At 39.2% G+C, this 15,620-nt stretch overlaps 2 protein-coding genes across 2 annotated transcripts; one reads left to right on the top strand and one right to left on the bottom strand.

The window, feature by feature from the left end:
• Positions 1-1,200: 1,200 nt before the first annotated feature.
• LOC117907237 (serine/threonine-protein kinase-like protein At1g28390) lies at positions 1,201-3,435 on the top strand. Its single transcript, XM_034820707.1, has 2 exons — positions 1,201-2,972; positions 3,133-3,435. The coding sequence occupies exon 1, from the start codon at positions 1,439-1,441 to the stop codon at positions 2,963-2,965; it is 1,527 nt and encodes a 508-aa protein (XP_034676598.1). The 5' UTR covers positions 1,201-1,438; the 3' UTR covers positions 2,966-2,972; positions 3,133-3,435.
• Positions 3,436-8,662: 5,227 nt separating this feature from the next.
• LOC117907972 (zinc-finger homeodomain protein 1-like) lies at positions 8,663-10,077 on the bottom strand. Its single transcript, XM_034821662.1, has one exon. It carries the CDS (start codon positions 9,694-9,696, stop codon positions 9,004-9,006), a length of 693 nt encoding a protein of 230 aa, XP_034677553.1. The 5' UTR covers positions 9,697-10,077; the 3' UTR covers positions 8,663-9,003.
• Between the last annotated feature and the right edge of the window lie 5,543 nt (positions 10,078-15,620).

Genomic DNA, 15,620 nt, shown 5'->3' with positions numbered 1-15,620 from the left:
GCTATTTTGAGCTAACATTTCATGTCAGCCGTCCACGCCTTAAGGTTGGGTGGGTGGGCCACACCTGATGCTAATTTGAAATAAAAAAATGCAACAAAGAAAATATGGGCAGAAAATTTGAAAAAGGTCTTTTGAAGTTGATCCAATTTCAATACCGTAAAACAAAAGAAGTGGAGATGAGAGACGACACAGTAAGAAAGGGACGCTTAACCACTTAATTTGTACGGGTATAAATTAATCAAATATGAAATAACAAAAGTTTCAATATCATGATAGAAAAGTCCGAATACACTTGTTGAATTGACTAACACAATTTGATTTATTGGAAACCACAGCCACAGGGCCACCACCCAGAGAGCGCACTTACAAATATGCCAGACTGGGGTCTTGGAGTAGGAAATTCAATATTCTGTCAGGATCATGGTGCCTCCACCACCTCCACAGGCACGGACCAATTCCACCCGGCTCCTGCCTCCTGCCTCCTGGGGGATTGCCAAAAGTCCAAGTTACTGTTGTGGCAGATCTAATTGGCTTCGGGGAGTCAAAAACCAAAAGCTCAACGCATAAAGTAAGTAACAAGAGAAGGTGTTGAGTGGCGTCAAAGCCAACCAGATTCTGGTTTTTCTCCTTTGTCTTTGTTTGGTTGAGCAGTTATCCCATGTTGCACACACCCACCAAACTCCCCAACTCCCACATATGCTATTGGTAGGTAAGAGTCCGTGTCAGTGGACAGCAACTTACTGGTTCACGCCTCAGAACATAGACATGAGACGGTTCCTTCATTTATGGTTAACATGCCATCGAATTAATCTTTTTTACGTCCTTGTCACCCAGCCACCCACTCATTTATAAATTAAATCCTGCAAGTCAGCGTGAAAATTCCACGTGTATTGATGAAGGAATGGGGTAGGACTGCTCCGCTTTTATCGAATTTTTTTTTTTTTTTTTAATAATTAAATTTTTTTATCTTTTAGATATTAAAAATACTATAAATTAAAATCAAACGCAAAACACATTTTCTGGATTCGTATGAACCCAAATAATGGGATGAGGATGAGAATTGAGAAGTGGCGGTGATAAGTTAACAAGAATGAGATCTAACATGTGGGGGCCCCCCAATTAATTTAAGAGTTTAAGACCAGCGCCCAGAAAAACAGTGTCCCCGAAGCCGCACACGCCGCACGCTTCTGCATGTTTATCTTAAAAACAATAAAATACTTTGAATTTCAAACCCTCCCCCTCTCTCTTTCCATTTCTAAAGCTGTAAAACAGTATGCGGATGCGACTTTAGGCACCAAAGCCACCCACTCCCTTCCTGCAGTAATGGCTTTTGCCGCTCTCCTTTCCCACCACCGTCACCTCTTCCTCCTCCTCTCTTTTTCTCTCTCCACTATTAAACGCACAAGACACTCTCTGCACTCTCTTCGTCTCCTAACATATGGGCTACCTCTCTTGCAATGCAGAGTCCGCAATAGCTATATGCGACCCCTACATCTGGGACAACAAACGGAAACCATTTCAGATTACCAACTTCTCCTATGCTGATCTTGAATCCGCCACCAATGGCTTCTCCGCTGAGAGTTTTCTCGGTAAAGGCAGCTATGGCAGCGTTTACAGAGCCCTTCTCCACCACGGTAAGCTCATCGCCGCCGTTAAGAGAGCCATAAGCCCTCAGCAACACAATAACAAGTGTGCCAGCTGCACCAACTGCTCCACCTGCTCCAACTCCACCAGTCCGGCTGATAACGAGATCGAGATACTGTCGAGAGTTCGAAATCCTAGACTGGTTAATCTATTAGGCTTCAGTGTGGACAGGAACGAGAAGAAATTGATTGTGGTTGAGTTCATGCCCAATGGATCTTTGTATGATATTCTTCATTCGAGTCCTAGACCACCCAGTTGGAGGCGGCGAGTCAGGTGGGCCTCGCAGATCGCGAAGGCGGTGGAGTCGCTGCACTCGTCGAATCCGCCGGTGATTCACAGAGACATAAAGTCTTCCAACATTTTGCTGGATGGGAAATGGAATGCAAGGCTTGGAGACTTTGGGCTGGCTTTGAGGGGACACGTGGAGGATGTGAGGGTGAGGTGTACGCCACCCGCGGGGACGTTAGGATACCTGGACCCGGGCTATCTTGCGCCGGGGGATTTGAGTACCAAGAGCGACGTCTTCAGCTTTGGGATCTTGTTGCTGGAGATGATCAGCGGCCGCAACGCCATCGACGTCAACTACAGTCCACCCTCGGTGGTGGACTGGGCCGTGCCCTTGATCAAGCACACCAACTTCTCCGCAATCTGTGATCCCCGCATCGGAGAGCCGGAGGATCCTCGCGTGATCCGGCAGCTGGCGGTGTTGGCCGCTCGATGTGTCAGATCAACGGCGGAGAAGAGGCCTGCGGCGACTGAGGTGGTGGACTGCCTCAGAAACGTGAGAAAGATGGTTCAGTCGCCGCCGATCTGGGGTAATGTAAGGAGGCGAGTGCAGAGGCCGTCGAGGTCCCGGCAGATGACACTGGAGGTGTTGGATGGGAGCGGAGAGATGGTGAAGACGAAGAAACTTGGAAGTAGAAGGAACAGGAAGGTATCCAGTGTTCCGGGTGCAGAGGAGGGGAATGAAGCGGTTGGTTCGTTGAGTGATGGTGTGATTAGATCCAAATCAATTGGTTCGGGCAGCGAGATTAAAATGGGTTGGGATCCAAAGAAGAAGCCTGGATTGGTTGTGAAGATGCCTGTTATGAGACTTGTGAAATCAAGGTCCATGGGGGTCGTACAATCCAAGCGCTTGCTACATTGCCATCAATTTGCCTTTGAACTTGACAAAAGGGCTCATGCAGTCAGAGAATTGAGTGAACCCAAGTTGTTGGTGAGCTGGGATAAACAACCCCTGATTCAAAAATGCATCTTAAAGCAAGATACCGCTGTACTTGAATCGAAGGAACCGAATCCGGTGGGCTTGAAGACCCTTTGATTATTAGGTGGGGGTTTGGAGATTTCCCCGTTGATCTATCTTTGTTCCAATTCAATTGTGGGAGCTCCAATTACATGCTGTGGCATAAAGTGATGGTTTTTGGTTGTCATTTACACTGATTGCTTTTATAATCATTTGTGGTTGAAAATTTTCTTTATTGGTTGTAGGTTTGGACGCGATCCTCATCTTTCCGTCTTCTCTCCATAACTGGGGATTATGGAAACAGATACGAGGCATTATTGCTATTGCATAATTTGCATTTGATGTGTTCCATGATACTAGGGATCTTATAGCTAGTCAGAAGAATGTCATGTAAAATCTTCCGAGGCATTGGTTAAATCATTGGTACAATAATTTAACAATTTCCAAATCTGTGAAGGTTCAACCATGATCTATGTGTTTCCAAATCATCGGTACCAGTAGAACCAGAGAAATATATTCTGGTGCTCTCTTTTTTCCTTTCCTTCCAAGGGAAATGATTTGTTTATTGTTTTTTGTTTATTTTATGCAAAAGCTATGGGAAGTAGAACGACCTTATGTGTCTAGCCTGGGAAGATGAGATCAGGAATGTGATAAATGTGAAAACGGAAATCACTAGATTTACTGTTACTGAGAGAGCTTCCATTTAATGGAGACTCAGATGTAGGACAATCCCTGCATGGACACTGGACGGACATGGAGTAAATTGGGTAACACCCATGACCCAAGCAACAGAGGGTCAGGGGCCTATTATGTAGCCACTTGACCCTATTTCACTAGCATCCTTCCGAAGGTGAACTCTGACAATATTTAACCGGTGAAACGGTTTGGATTTTGCCTTCCTGTTGGATGGCATGGTGAAACAGGACATTTTCCATGCAAAACAATTGGACTGGTAACAAGCTTTATGAATCTAGTTTACTGTTTCAGTTTGCAATTTGATCTTGACTTTTATGGATGGTGGTTGGGTAGGTGAAGGTGGTCCAAGTTCTTTTTTGCAGGGAAGCTTGGATTTTCCTGGGTGGCCGGGGGAGCGCTAAAAGCCGATGGTTGGGTTTCAAAGGCCTCCTCAACATGAGATTGGGTCAGGTCCTTGTCCTGGATACATGGACAAAGGCTCTGGAGCAGACGCATTCATTAACCTCACCAATATATGATGCATATGTACAAATTGGAATCAGAAGTGGGTGCCTGAACCTCTTTAATGGCTTGCATTAAATAGGTTCAAGACCCCACTCTGCCACTGTCCTGTATCACTGGCACTACTACATCACCTCAACTTTAGCAAACTGTAATCCTACTCTATATGAATATGCAGACTACAGCCAAGATTAAATTCCCTTCAAAATTCTTAGTGCAAGTCGCATATAAATATAACCTCAAAAATAAGGACTAGGGATTTGAGAATGCTGTAATTATTAATTATGAGTCCCAGGGTGGTGGTTGTGATAGAGTTTTCATTTTCCAAAGGCCTAACCTGATGTACCGGCTTAGTAGTTGCAAGTTGCAATCCTGTAACACTACCCAACCAATGGTGATCTTTTCTTAACTACCATATCTAGAGAAGCTTAACATCTGGACCTGGCCAACCCACCTATATCCTATCGTATTCCATAACAATCTGTCAGAATGTTTTTATTGGTCTCTAGTCTCTACTTCAATGAATTTGTACTTTCCTGTAGAGCTGGCAGATTAGAGCCAGAATTGGAAGCCCAATATGAGCAGTTTAATTAAGCTCGGTTTGATTAGTTTGACAAATATGGCTAAATTTGATCTGATTTTCAACGGTTGGGTTTGACCTCCAATCTGATATCATTGCTTAGTTTTAAACTATCAAACTTTGAATGATCATTGCCATCCTTGAATTTTGTAGTTGGAGGATTGGGATTAAAGTTGACTTGTGCTATTGACTTGTCTGTCCAAACTGCTTTGGAGTGGTATGGTTGAAATTTGTAATAGAGAGGGTTTAAGAATTAAGAACCATAATTAGGTGGCTACCATCCGTCATGTTTGACAAGTTTCCAAGTATATGAGCTTCCTGAAAGCTCTAAAAGTAATTGGGCTTCAAAATTTGAAGGCCCGATCTGAGGTAGATTGAATGAAAATATAAATACATAAATAAAAGTCTTTCAAGTTATTCTCAAGGGCCTTGAACAACCCATGTTTCTGATTCATAGAATCGGCCCACCACAGTCGCAATGATAGACTCATAGATGTTGATGACAATTTTTATAAAATAATAATAATAATTGATTAAAAATATAAAAATTTGTGATAAGATTTGGACAAATAATAAAATAATTAATAACGTTTTAAATTAGATTTTAACAGTGATATAATAATATATTGTTAACAAAAAAAATGTTCGATGAAGGATGAATGCTTGAATGCGGGATAGAATTGCATTATAAAAAAGAAAATAATAAATCGGTATTACAAAATGAAGTGTGCATGATTCTAATTCACTTTCTTCGTTTACCATGAATAAAAATTGATTTGGTTTTTTCTTTGTATTATATTCAAATTTTTTATATGATTTTTATTTTTTTTATTTTGAAATACTGATGAAATATCTATGGGAAATACCGTGGATATTCTATTGGACTCAAGGACCAGAAGAGGAAGGGTGGAGTAGGCATATTCCTCCAACTGCTGCCCAGGAAACGGGCCCATCTCACGGCTACAGTAACGTATCTAATGAAGGTAACGGGACGGGTAATGGCAGAGAGCATCGAACATCCTGAATTGGGTTGGAAGGAGGCTTATGAAATCTTGTGCTAGAACTGGTTATGTTCCAGCTTCAAAGAAAATAACAACTTAAAAGTGTGAGTGGCTGAGTGGGAAATGAAATTTGAGCCAAGCAGCGTGGGTAGCTACTTTCAGTTGAGGCAAGGAGAGGAGGCAGGCAGGCAGGCTTCAGAGTTGAGCCTGGCAAAACCTAACCCGTGAGGCAGTAGGCACTAAGCCGACATGGAAGCGAAATACCGAAAGTGACTTTAATGTTTGTTATTAATCATACAAGAGATGGGGGGGCCGGGGGGCGGGGGGCCATTTAAAACCCAGGTCCATGAGGTGGAGCATGAACACAACACTGAACCCCAAACACCAAAAAGTAGCTTTAATATTTGTTATCATCATCATCCATGGAAGGCCAGGGCCCCCTCGTAGTTATACCCACAACCTTTTGTACTCACTCCTTTTTCGTATTTAAACGAAATATTTTGGAAAAAAAAAAGGCGATAGTAGAATCATCCAGGCAAAAGGACCTAGTGAGAAATGGATGCTTCTCTATGACAACTCTCTCCGATACTAGGGTACTTCCAGTGAACACTTTATATTCAGCCACTGGATGGTGTTTTGTCTCTCTTCGACGGGAACAAGTCCTCAACCTTTTCCCCAGATTTGATGGGACTCATATTCATCCTCATAGATTTTACTTGCCCGTGTCTTTGTTTTTTGCCTTTTTTCTTTCTTTTTTTTTATTTATTTAATTTCCAGGTAAATTATAACCAGGGTGAGGAGATGGCTCTGTGTCATTAACGTACAGCTCTTCTCCTCTTACCATAATGTTGATATACATGAAAATAAATAAATATCAATAATAATTAGTGTAGTGAGGAACAACCAAATTTTAGTTAATATTTAAGGGAAAAGAACAAGTAGAACTAGGATATTTTGAGGAGTTCTTTCAGTTATGTTTAACCAGTTTGACTGGAAAATTAAGAAGAGAAATTCAAAAAAATTAAGAAAGCTTGAATTAAACCATCGACAAGTTGTAAACAAATCCACCTGACGCCAGGGATATGGCAATTAGAAAAGCTTTGCGGGCCAAGCAAATATGACCAATCTTAAGATGTTTGAATCAAATATCGGCCATTGTTGGGGAAGCTTCATACTAAGAAAAATAAATAGACTCGTATGACATACTATTATCTCTAGAATGGTACCCATCATATGTATGTCCGGTTCCGTTCTCATTTATCTTAAAACGCGTGCAAATCTGATTCCATATAGACACACTAGTGTAATAGCCAAAACTGGAGCAAGTGATTGACCACCCAGTAGGGGCTGTTTTCACAAAAGAGGATAATGCATAGTAACGGCACACAGCACAGCATTGTAAGCTTAGTTTTGAACAAGGATGAGGACCCATGGTGCTTAAATTAAGTTTTCCTTGTCAGGAGAGGCCTGAGACAACACCCCAGGGCATTAGTTTGGATTACTAAAAACCAAGTCAAGGTCTCTGTCACTACCATACCTAGTTGGGAAACGTATTGATTGAAGATATATATATGCATAGATACCCAGACAAGGAAGTGGATGTATATAGCAGGGTCCCAAGTACTGCAAGTGCAAGTTCTGAAAAGGGTTTAGAATTGATGTTTGCATGTATAAAATAGCAGATGATGTGAGTGTGTTGAAGAGAAAAGTTAGAACTAAAAAAGGTTTAATCAAAGGTAAGAAAGGTGAGGTTAGATATAGCTAATTAAAGATGTGGATAGAGGGAAGGGGGAGAGTTGCAAGACAGCCAACCATGTGTATATTAGCTGTAACGTCCCTCCCATTTATTGTTGTTTCCTTTCTTCTTTGGGAGAGCCCACATGTCCGTAACGGAACAGAATAAAGCAACATGAGACTGAGCTTGAGTTCATCTTTCCGACAGCTTCAAGAGTGGAGTAGACTTTCTCCAACATCAAACATGTCCGCTGTGTTCAGTTTCTACCCACACTTTCTCCTCTCTCTCTCTTCATATGTATAATATATCTATAATCTCCAAATATATGTATATTCTAAAATAGGTGGATATTAGGTTGAAGAAGCACATATTTAGTAATCTCTTAGTTCATAGTTTATAAAGAAATTAATCCGTCTCATAATTAGTACCCACCACCACCCCCCAAAAAAAAAACAAAAAAACAAAAGAAAGAAACCCATCTAAAAAGACAACCACAACTGCGCGTCTGCAAGACTGAGAAGCAACTGGCAAAGACTGCAGCCAAAAACAACAGGTTGATACTTTGTTTGTTTGTTGGTTCAACATTTGAAATTGGGAGTTGGGCGCAGCACAGAAAAATAAAAAAATTAAGTAAAGGAAGAAGATGAAGTACTATTAACGGAAAAGAAAAAAGACGGGGGGTGGAAAGTGGAAACCGAAGGGTGTAAAAAAGACAGATAAGAACAGACCACAGAAAGAGAGAGGGGTAAAGCATTTAATGGAGGACGAGGTATGAGCTAGCGTTGAAAATGGAGAAAGAAGAAATGAATCAGTGTATGTGCAATGCTCCTCTCATCTCAGCTTAATATTCCTCATCTCTCTCTCTCTCTCCTGTGCATACCTGTTCACACACCTCTCCCACTCTCCCTCACCTTCATCACTTCATAAAACTGGGTGCAATTGGAGGTTGAGAGAAATAAATAGGAGAGAGAGAGAACCGAGAAAGAGGTGTGGAGCCAAAGCTGAAGAATAGATGGGGAAGATGACAGGTGTGAGAGCAAGAAAAAACGCAGCTGTGCATGCCATACACGTTGAAATCTACTTGGGGTCTTTCTACAAAACTTGCAGCAACACTGAGACAGAGAGAGAGTGGGATCCTTGCTTCTTACATGAATATGTACCGATAAAAATGTAAAATATTGCACCCCATGGAGGTGAAATTTTGAACAACCTTAAAACATTTTATGTAAAAGCTAGCTAGGTTTCCCCAATGTGCTTTAAAATTAAGCAAACAAACTAGGGTTAGAACTTAGAAGAAGATAAATGTTGGAGCAATGGCTCTTCATCAATATTAATGTACTAAGATTAAGCCAGATCAATGTTACCCATCCTACACTCAGCACTGAGAAAACAAGTAAAAATCAAACACTAAAAACCCAAAAAAAAAAAATTAAAAAAAAAAAAAAAAAAAACCCTAACTAATAAATTTCAAGCGAATTTCATACTGGAATTTTCCCATTCCCTTTCTCTTGGCTGCTGTGGTGGTAGTGCTGGTGTAAATGCAGCGGCGGTTGAAGATGATATGTGATAGATGTGGAATGAAAAACTATGAGAGAATATGAAATTAGGGTTTCTTACCAAGGGTGTGCTTGTTATTGTGCATCCAGACCTTGAGAACATGGCGTTTCACACTGGTCTCTTGACAGAACTGCTGCACAGCAGCTTCGTCGTGCTTCTGGATCCTCCACCCCAGCGTCTCCGCAAACGCCAGCATCTTGTCCTTCTGCTCCTGCGTGAACTTGGTCCTAAATCTCTTCTTCAAACTTCCGCTACCACCACCGCCACCGCCGGAGCTGCTAGGGTTCGATACGTCCTCTTGGTCCTCTCTACTGTGGCCTCCACCTCCCGACGTCGACGGCAACGCCAAGGGCCGGTACTGCGACGGCGCCACGTGGAGGTATCCCGCCGGAGTTCGGTAATAAGGCGAGAATTGGTGGTATAAAGTGTCTCCCTCACTCTCCTTGCGGTGGAAGTTGCGATGACAATTGCACGCGGCGCACCGTAGCCCATCAAGGGTTCCTTCGTCTCCGGCAGGCATGAACTCGCCGCAGCCATCTACAGCGTGGCCGCCGATGCCAACGGCGTGATTCTTCAAGCACTCCCTATACCTGCTGTTCCCGACTTTTCTGACGGTGGATGCACCTTCCCCTCCACCGCTACCCATTTTGGGCCTGGCCGTGTTTCCAACCGATTCATAGCTGGCCTGTACAGCCATCCCCATATCTTCCTCCTGTTCTTCGTGTTCCTCGAATTCCATTTCTGTCTCCACTTTCTCTACCTAATTCCAAGTTCCTACAGAAGTATGTTGATCATCCTACATCACCGGCCACATAGCAGATCCACCACCGTCATCACCCAAGATAATATCTTGTTCCCATGTAGCAGCCGCAGCAGCAGCAGTAGTAGTAGTAATAATAATAATTAAAAATAAACAGAGAGGTTTTTGTTTTGATGTGGAGTGTTTCTATGAGCTTCAAAAGAGAAGATAAGAGCAGGAGGAGAGTGTGGCCATCAATTCCCAGCCTGCAGAAAAGGGGTGTCTTATACTTGAAAGGTTTTCATATGCTTCCCATTTCTGAATGAGAGATTGTGTCCTCTCTTGCCCTCAACCCATCCCCATTTCTTGGCCTTGGGTTTACCGGTTATAGCCGGTGTCTTTGCTCCCTTGGCTGCTAGCATCGACGCCATTGGTTTTTTTCTTTTCCTTTTTCTGGTGGTGGTGGGATTCTTTTTCGCTGTGGTAAAAGTTAAGACCCTGCGAATTTACTTCGCTCCATCCCCACTCCCTCAGCAATAAATGAGAGGGGAAAATGGTAGCGTGTCACGTCATCAAAAAGATGTGGTGGCGGAGGTGTTTGGCAACTGGGAAATAGATGCCCTATCCATCATGCCCCTTGTCAGCCCAACTGCTCAAGGATATATGATTACTCATTATTCAACGTTCAAACTCGGCAATGGTAATGGTCTGTTGATGCCAATTTCAGAACACAAAAGTAAGGTGGTGTGAGGGTGTGAGGGCATGTAGTGGGGGAATAGACAAAAGTGGAGAAAAGGTGACTGAGCATTTGGAAACATTACAGAGAAATAAGAGGCAGGAGATGGGGGCGACTTAGCTACAAGCCTACAAACTTCGGACACGGATTCACATCGGAAAAAATTAAATTGTCGGCATTTATGCCAACTGCCTTAGTGCGATCCATCTCCGACATCCATGATCCATGACGTCCCTTTGCCCTCAAAATATTCACTCACTCCTCTTACATCCACTGCATCCTTATACCCTTTCCAATCAAAACTTCCCACATTTCAAACAACCCTTTACTTTGACTTGTTCCATTATTTTTATGCTCGTATCTATACATATGACAGCCTTCGGGATTTGGCCACCACCTCCCCATGCTTTGCGGTGTTATACATGGAAAAATTCCAGCATCCATAGGTAGGGTTAGAAGGGTACCCGTCATTGAATTCATTTTGGCTTGCTTGGAAATTATAGGCAAACTCCACCATCCGGTCATAAAAAATAATGGAGACACCCTAAAGAAATGATAAAGGGTCATATTTCGTTGCATATGATCATATATAAGAGCGCATGTTAATTTGTAGTATGGTAGAACGTAAACGTCAATACCTAAATTAAGATGCCTAAGACTAAGGGACATCAATAAATTGGAGAGTGGAGTGAAGCAGCTCCCCACATGTACTGTCTCGTGCTCTCAATGAATGAATGAATGAATGATAAGTGCACTTAACTTAGCCTTCACAACTCTTCCTTTTTTTTTTCTTTTTTTTTTTGTATAGTTGGTTATGTACGGTTAATCATGATCAATTGACACCCGTGGGACAGCAGGCCTCTCTCTTTGAGTTATAGCTTTCAATTGGATACAGCTCCAAAACTACATCAATTATATTTGACAACGAACTTAGCCCAAAACATCTAGCCATAAAGTTTTGAATTGACCGTGTTTATTTTTTTACTTAATTTTAAATATAATCTTAATATTTAATAGTATTACATATTATGTTGTTTATTTTTATAGTATTTTATTTTTATTAAGTATTAAAAAATAAAAAAAAAATTAACATATTATTTTTTTTATTTAGAAAAAATTATATATTTTGGTGGTATTTGGTTTTTTTACTTAATTTTAAATAGAATCTTAATGTTTAATAGTGTTAAATATTAGATTGTTTGTTTTTGTAGTATTTTATTTATATTAAAATATTAAAAAGCAAAAAAAAATCAATATATCATTTTTTTTTTATAAAAAGTTATATATTTTGATTTTTTCTATTTAATAAAAAATTTATAATAAGTTATGAAAAAGTAAAAAAATAAATAATCTAAATTCTGAAAATAAATTATTTTCAGTAAAAAGTCATAAAAACAAATACTATCTTTTGACTTTTTCTATTTAATAAAAAATTTATAATAAGTCATAAAAAAAAATAGAAAAGCAAACCATTTAAATTTTAAAAATAAATTACTTTTAACAAAAAAAATCAAACACTCTTAAGAAGATTTCTCGCAAATTACACCCATGCTTTTGACCCATTACTTTTGATTTGAAGGATTTTTTGCACTTGTAGTTCTCTCCCAAAAGATTGAAAGGTAATTCAATCACATGCATTTTAAAATGTTTCATCATATTTTGGGAGGCAGTCTTAATGGCAATAACATCTCATTAGAAGCATGACAGAGGCATTCATTAGACAATAGTACAACTTTTCATTCAAAGGGTTTGAAATCAATGCCATAAATGTGAAATTAATATGTAATTACAAGTTCTATAAAAGATTAAAATAAATAAGAAGATTGCTGATAGAAAGTGAATTCACAAATGGAAAAATCATATGGATTGAAGAAATATAGAAGATCGGAAGGTAATTTATCATAAGATTAAAGAAATGACTTCTAAGCGGTGCATGTTATGTTGTTACAGAAAAAATAAAGCTTAGCCAGGGTGAGGAAGAGTGGAGCCTGGACTGGACTCTGGAGAGCTGAGAGAGATAGATGGATGAAGGAATGGGGAAACGTACCCGAAAGCCTTAGCAATTGGCATGATTGGAGGGAGAGAGAGAGAGAGAGAGAGAGGCTAAGGCTGTATTAGAGGTTTAGAGTTATAGGGTTTATAGAGATGGAGAGAGAGAAGGAATAAGTTTTAAGGTTAAACATTGGGACTCGGAGACTCACAAAAGTCCAACAACTGACAATTAAAAATGAGAGAGAGAGAGAAGGAGCCAGGGAGGGGAGAGAGGTGGAGAGAGGTGGAGAGAGAAAGAAAGGGGTCCATGTGACCAGCCAAGCGTGTTTTATGACGCGACGTTCTGACACCGTACGTCAGTCACCCTCATGTCAGCTGGCGGGGAACCGCTTCCTCCCCCTCACACTCGCACACTTTATTTCACACCCTCACTCACTACTACAGTACTACTCTTTCCTTCTTTCTTTCTTTTAAGGGTCTCAGGGATACCGTGACGCTGTTGATGATGAAGTTGCTGTCTCTTTCAGTCCACTTGTCCATGACACTCCAAATCGCCTCTCCCTCCCTCCCTCCCTCCCTCCCTCTCCCCGTTCCGTTTTGGTTTTCCATTTCCGTTGGTTTTTCATTTGAATGCGTTTGAGGGAGAATTGCAGGAGGGTGATAGCGACTAGTCGATATAAAGGAGGGTGGGTGGGGATAGGGAATGGGTGTGGTGTGCTTGTGCCTCTGCTCGTGGGCCTCCACCACCGCTCCCTTTCCATTTCCATGCTTTTTAGCAGCCTTTTTTTTCCTCTATAATAAAGCCTGTGAGGGCCCTTTTCCTTATTTCAAACAAAACCTTTATTATTCTATATGAATTACTACCAAAATCTCTTTCATTATTCTGTATTGCTACCAATATATATATATTTCTTTTCCTTCATCTATATTCATTTATGGCTTGGCTTGTCGAAGGGACTCACTCAAGAAAGGTTCAGATTCCTATAATGAGGCTGATTTTGTCTACAAAATGATTCCATGCAATTCTTGAAATTGTCGTTTCATTGGCTAAAGGATTCTGTCGTCTTCTCCAGGATTCATTGAAGAATGAGCACCACTTTGTAAGGGCTCTTATTATGCCCATGGGACTCCCATGTAAAACTTCCCTGTTCAAAGCCCATCATCTCTTGTAATTAACTGCCCTCTCCCTTTTCCATCATCCCCTTTTCAAATTAATTGGCCACCGCCTTATTAATTCGCAGGGCAATTAAGAATGCATCTGACCACCACTTCACTATCATTCTTCAATTTTCTTTATTTGTTCATGTTTAAAGCAATCTTAAGTTTATAAGACAGCCTCAAATCCGAATACGACATGTTTGAGAGAGAATAATTATCTTCGTTTCTTTGCATATTCTTTACTTTCAACAATGTCAAAATTTTAATTTTATTTCCTTTTTTTTCAAATGTAATTCTTAAATGATGGCTTTTTTCGAGTCCATTTAAAGGACTTTATAGTTAAAAGCCAATGGATGTGTTGCCCAAAAATCTCTTTATCTTTAGGTAAAATGTGACACTGAATTAAATCAAGTTAAATGCATTGGTTTGATGGGTGGCTGAACGTAGTAGAGGAATTGAATGCTCAATAATACTGGTGCAGACCAGTCAGAGACACTAATCACCATCTTCAAATGCTTTAATTCCTTCAAGCACACGACGAGATATGCCTAAAAAAAATGCTTTCATATCTTTCGTCCTCGGGTGAATGTATGGCATGTTGGGACACTTTGGGTATGGTAGGTCCTTTTCCAAGACTTCTAATTTGTTGAATCTGTACTAACACCAAAACTAACGGTTATCCAAAAATAAAATAAAAAAACTAGCTAGGAGAATAAATGAGTTGTTAATAAGACCCCACTATATGTACACTTAACCTTGGAAGTATAAACAAATGTTATTATCAATCTATTATTTATTTCCTTATTCAAACTAATTTAAAATCTCTACTCTAATATTCAACATAAGAAGAGTTTGATAAGTAGATATAAGCAATATCATGAAGGAAATAAAATAAAATTAGATTGTATCAAATTAAATAATAATAAATAAATAAACTAAAATCATTGGCAAAAAATTTTAAATTTTATTAAAAGTTTATCAAAATTTTCCAAAGATTTTTCAATAGAATTTTTAAAAGTAGCAAAATAAACCTCCTTAACTTTAGTTTTAAAGGTTATATTTTGCTACAAAACTTTTTAAAAAATTCAATAATTTCACAAATAAATTTTAATATTTTTTAAAATAATTTTGATAATATAGGTATTTCACCATCATCAAAATATAAGTGGTTTGATGGCCAAAGATTTCATGGAAATCTCCTCGGATAAAACGTAAATGATAAGGAAAGGGTAATCTCATATAAATTAAATTAAACATTGAATCATTAAAACAAATTAAAATTTGTTAATAAGTAAATAAAATATAATTTAAATAATTGTATAGTCACTTGTAAATTAATAATTACTTGGTTGAATACACAACCATAATTAATATATATTTAATAAAATTTTAAATTTTTTAATAATATTAATTATATTTAACTTTCTTTCATATATTTTTTATAATAAAATCAAACATGAAAAAAACATTTTTTCTTTCCTATTGCTTTTCGGAAACCAAACATAGTCTTATATTAATATCATTTTTAAAACTTATAACTTTTAATTTTAACTTCAGCTTTTAGCCTTTTAGTTAAAGCGGAAAATAAAAAATATCTCCAATGAAAATTTGGGTATTAAGAATTAAGGTTATTAGTGGTGTTTATTTTTTGACTAAATAGAAAAAGTCAAAATATTTTATTTTTTATATTCAGCTAAAAGTAACTTGTTGACATCATCCAATATAGTTAAAATGAACTTGTTATCAATATGTTCAGTTTGGTTATGTTGAATGATGTCAATATGTTACTTTTAGCTTAATAAAAAAAATCAAATATTTTAACTTTTTCTATTCAGCCAAAAAACAAACACGTAGAAAGCGAAACAAGCTGGCAAAGGCAGTTTTCAAGGGTGGACCAACCATGGAAGCCGCTTGACACAGCTTCGCTTCCGACAAATATTTTGTGCTAATCCAGAGTTTGAACTTATCGCATTATCACATTTCACATCCTCCTCCTAGTGCCCAATCATGCACCCTAATTCATTTCGACCTTTCAACA

This window comes from Vitis riparia, chromosome 18 (assembly GCF_004353265.1).
Source record: "Vitis riparia cultivar Riparia Gloire de Montpellier isolate 1030 chromosome 18, EGFV_Vit.rip_1.0, whole genome shotgun sequence".
In the NCBI taxonomy this organism is placed as follows: domain Eukaryota; kingdom Viridiplantae; phylum Streptophyta; class Magnoliopsida; order Vitales; family Vitaceae; genus Vitis; species Vitis riparia.
This window is presented reverse-complemented; position numbering and strand designations above follow the sequence as displayed.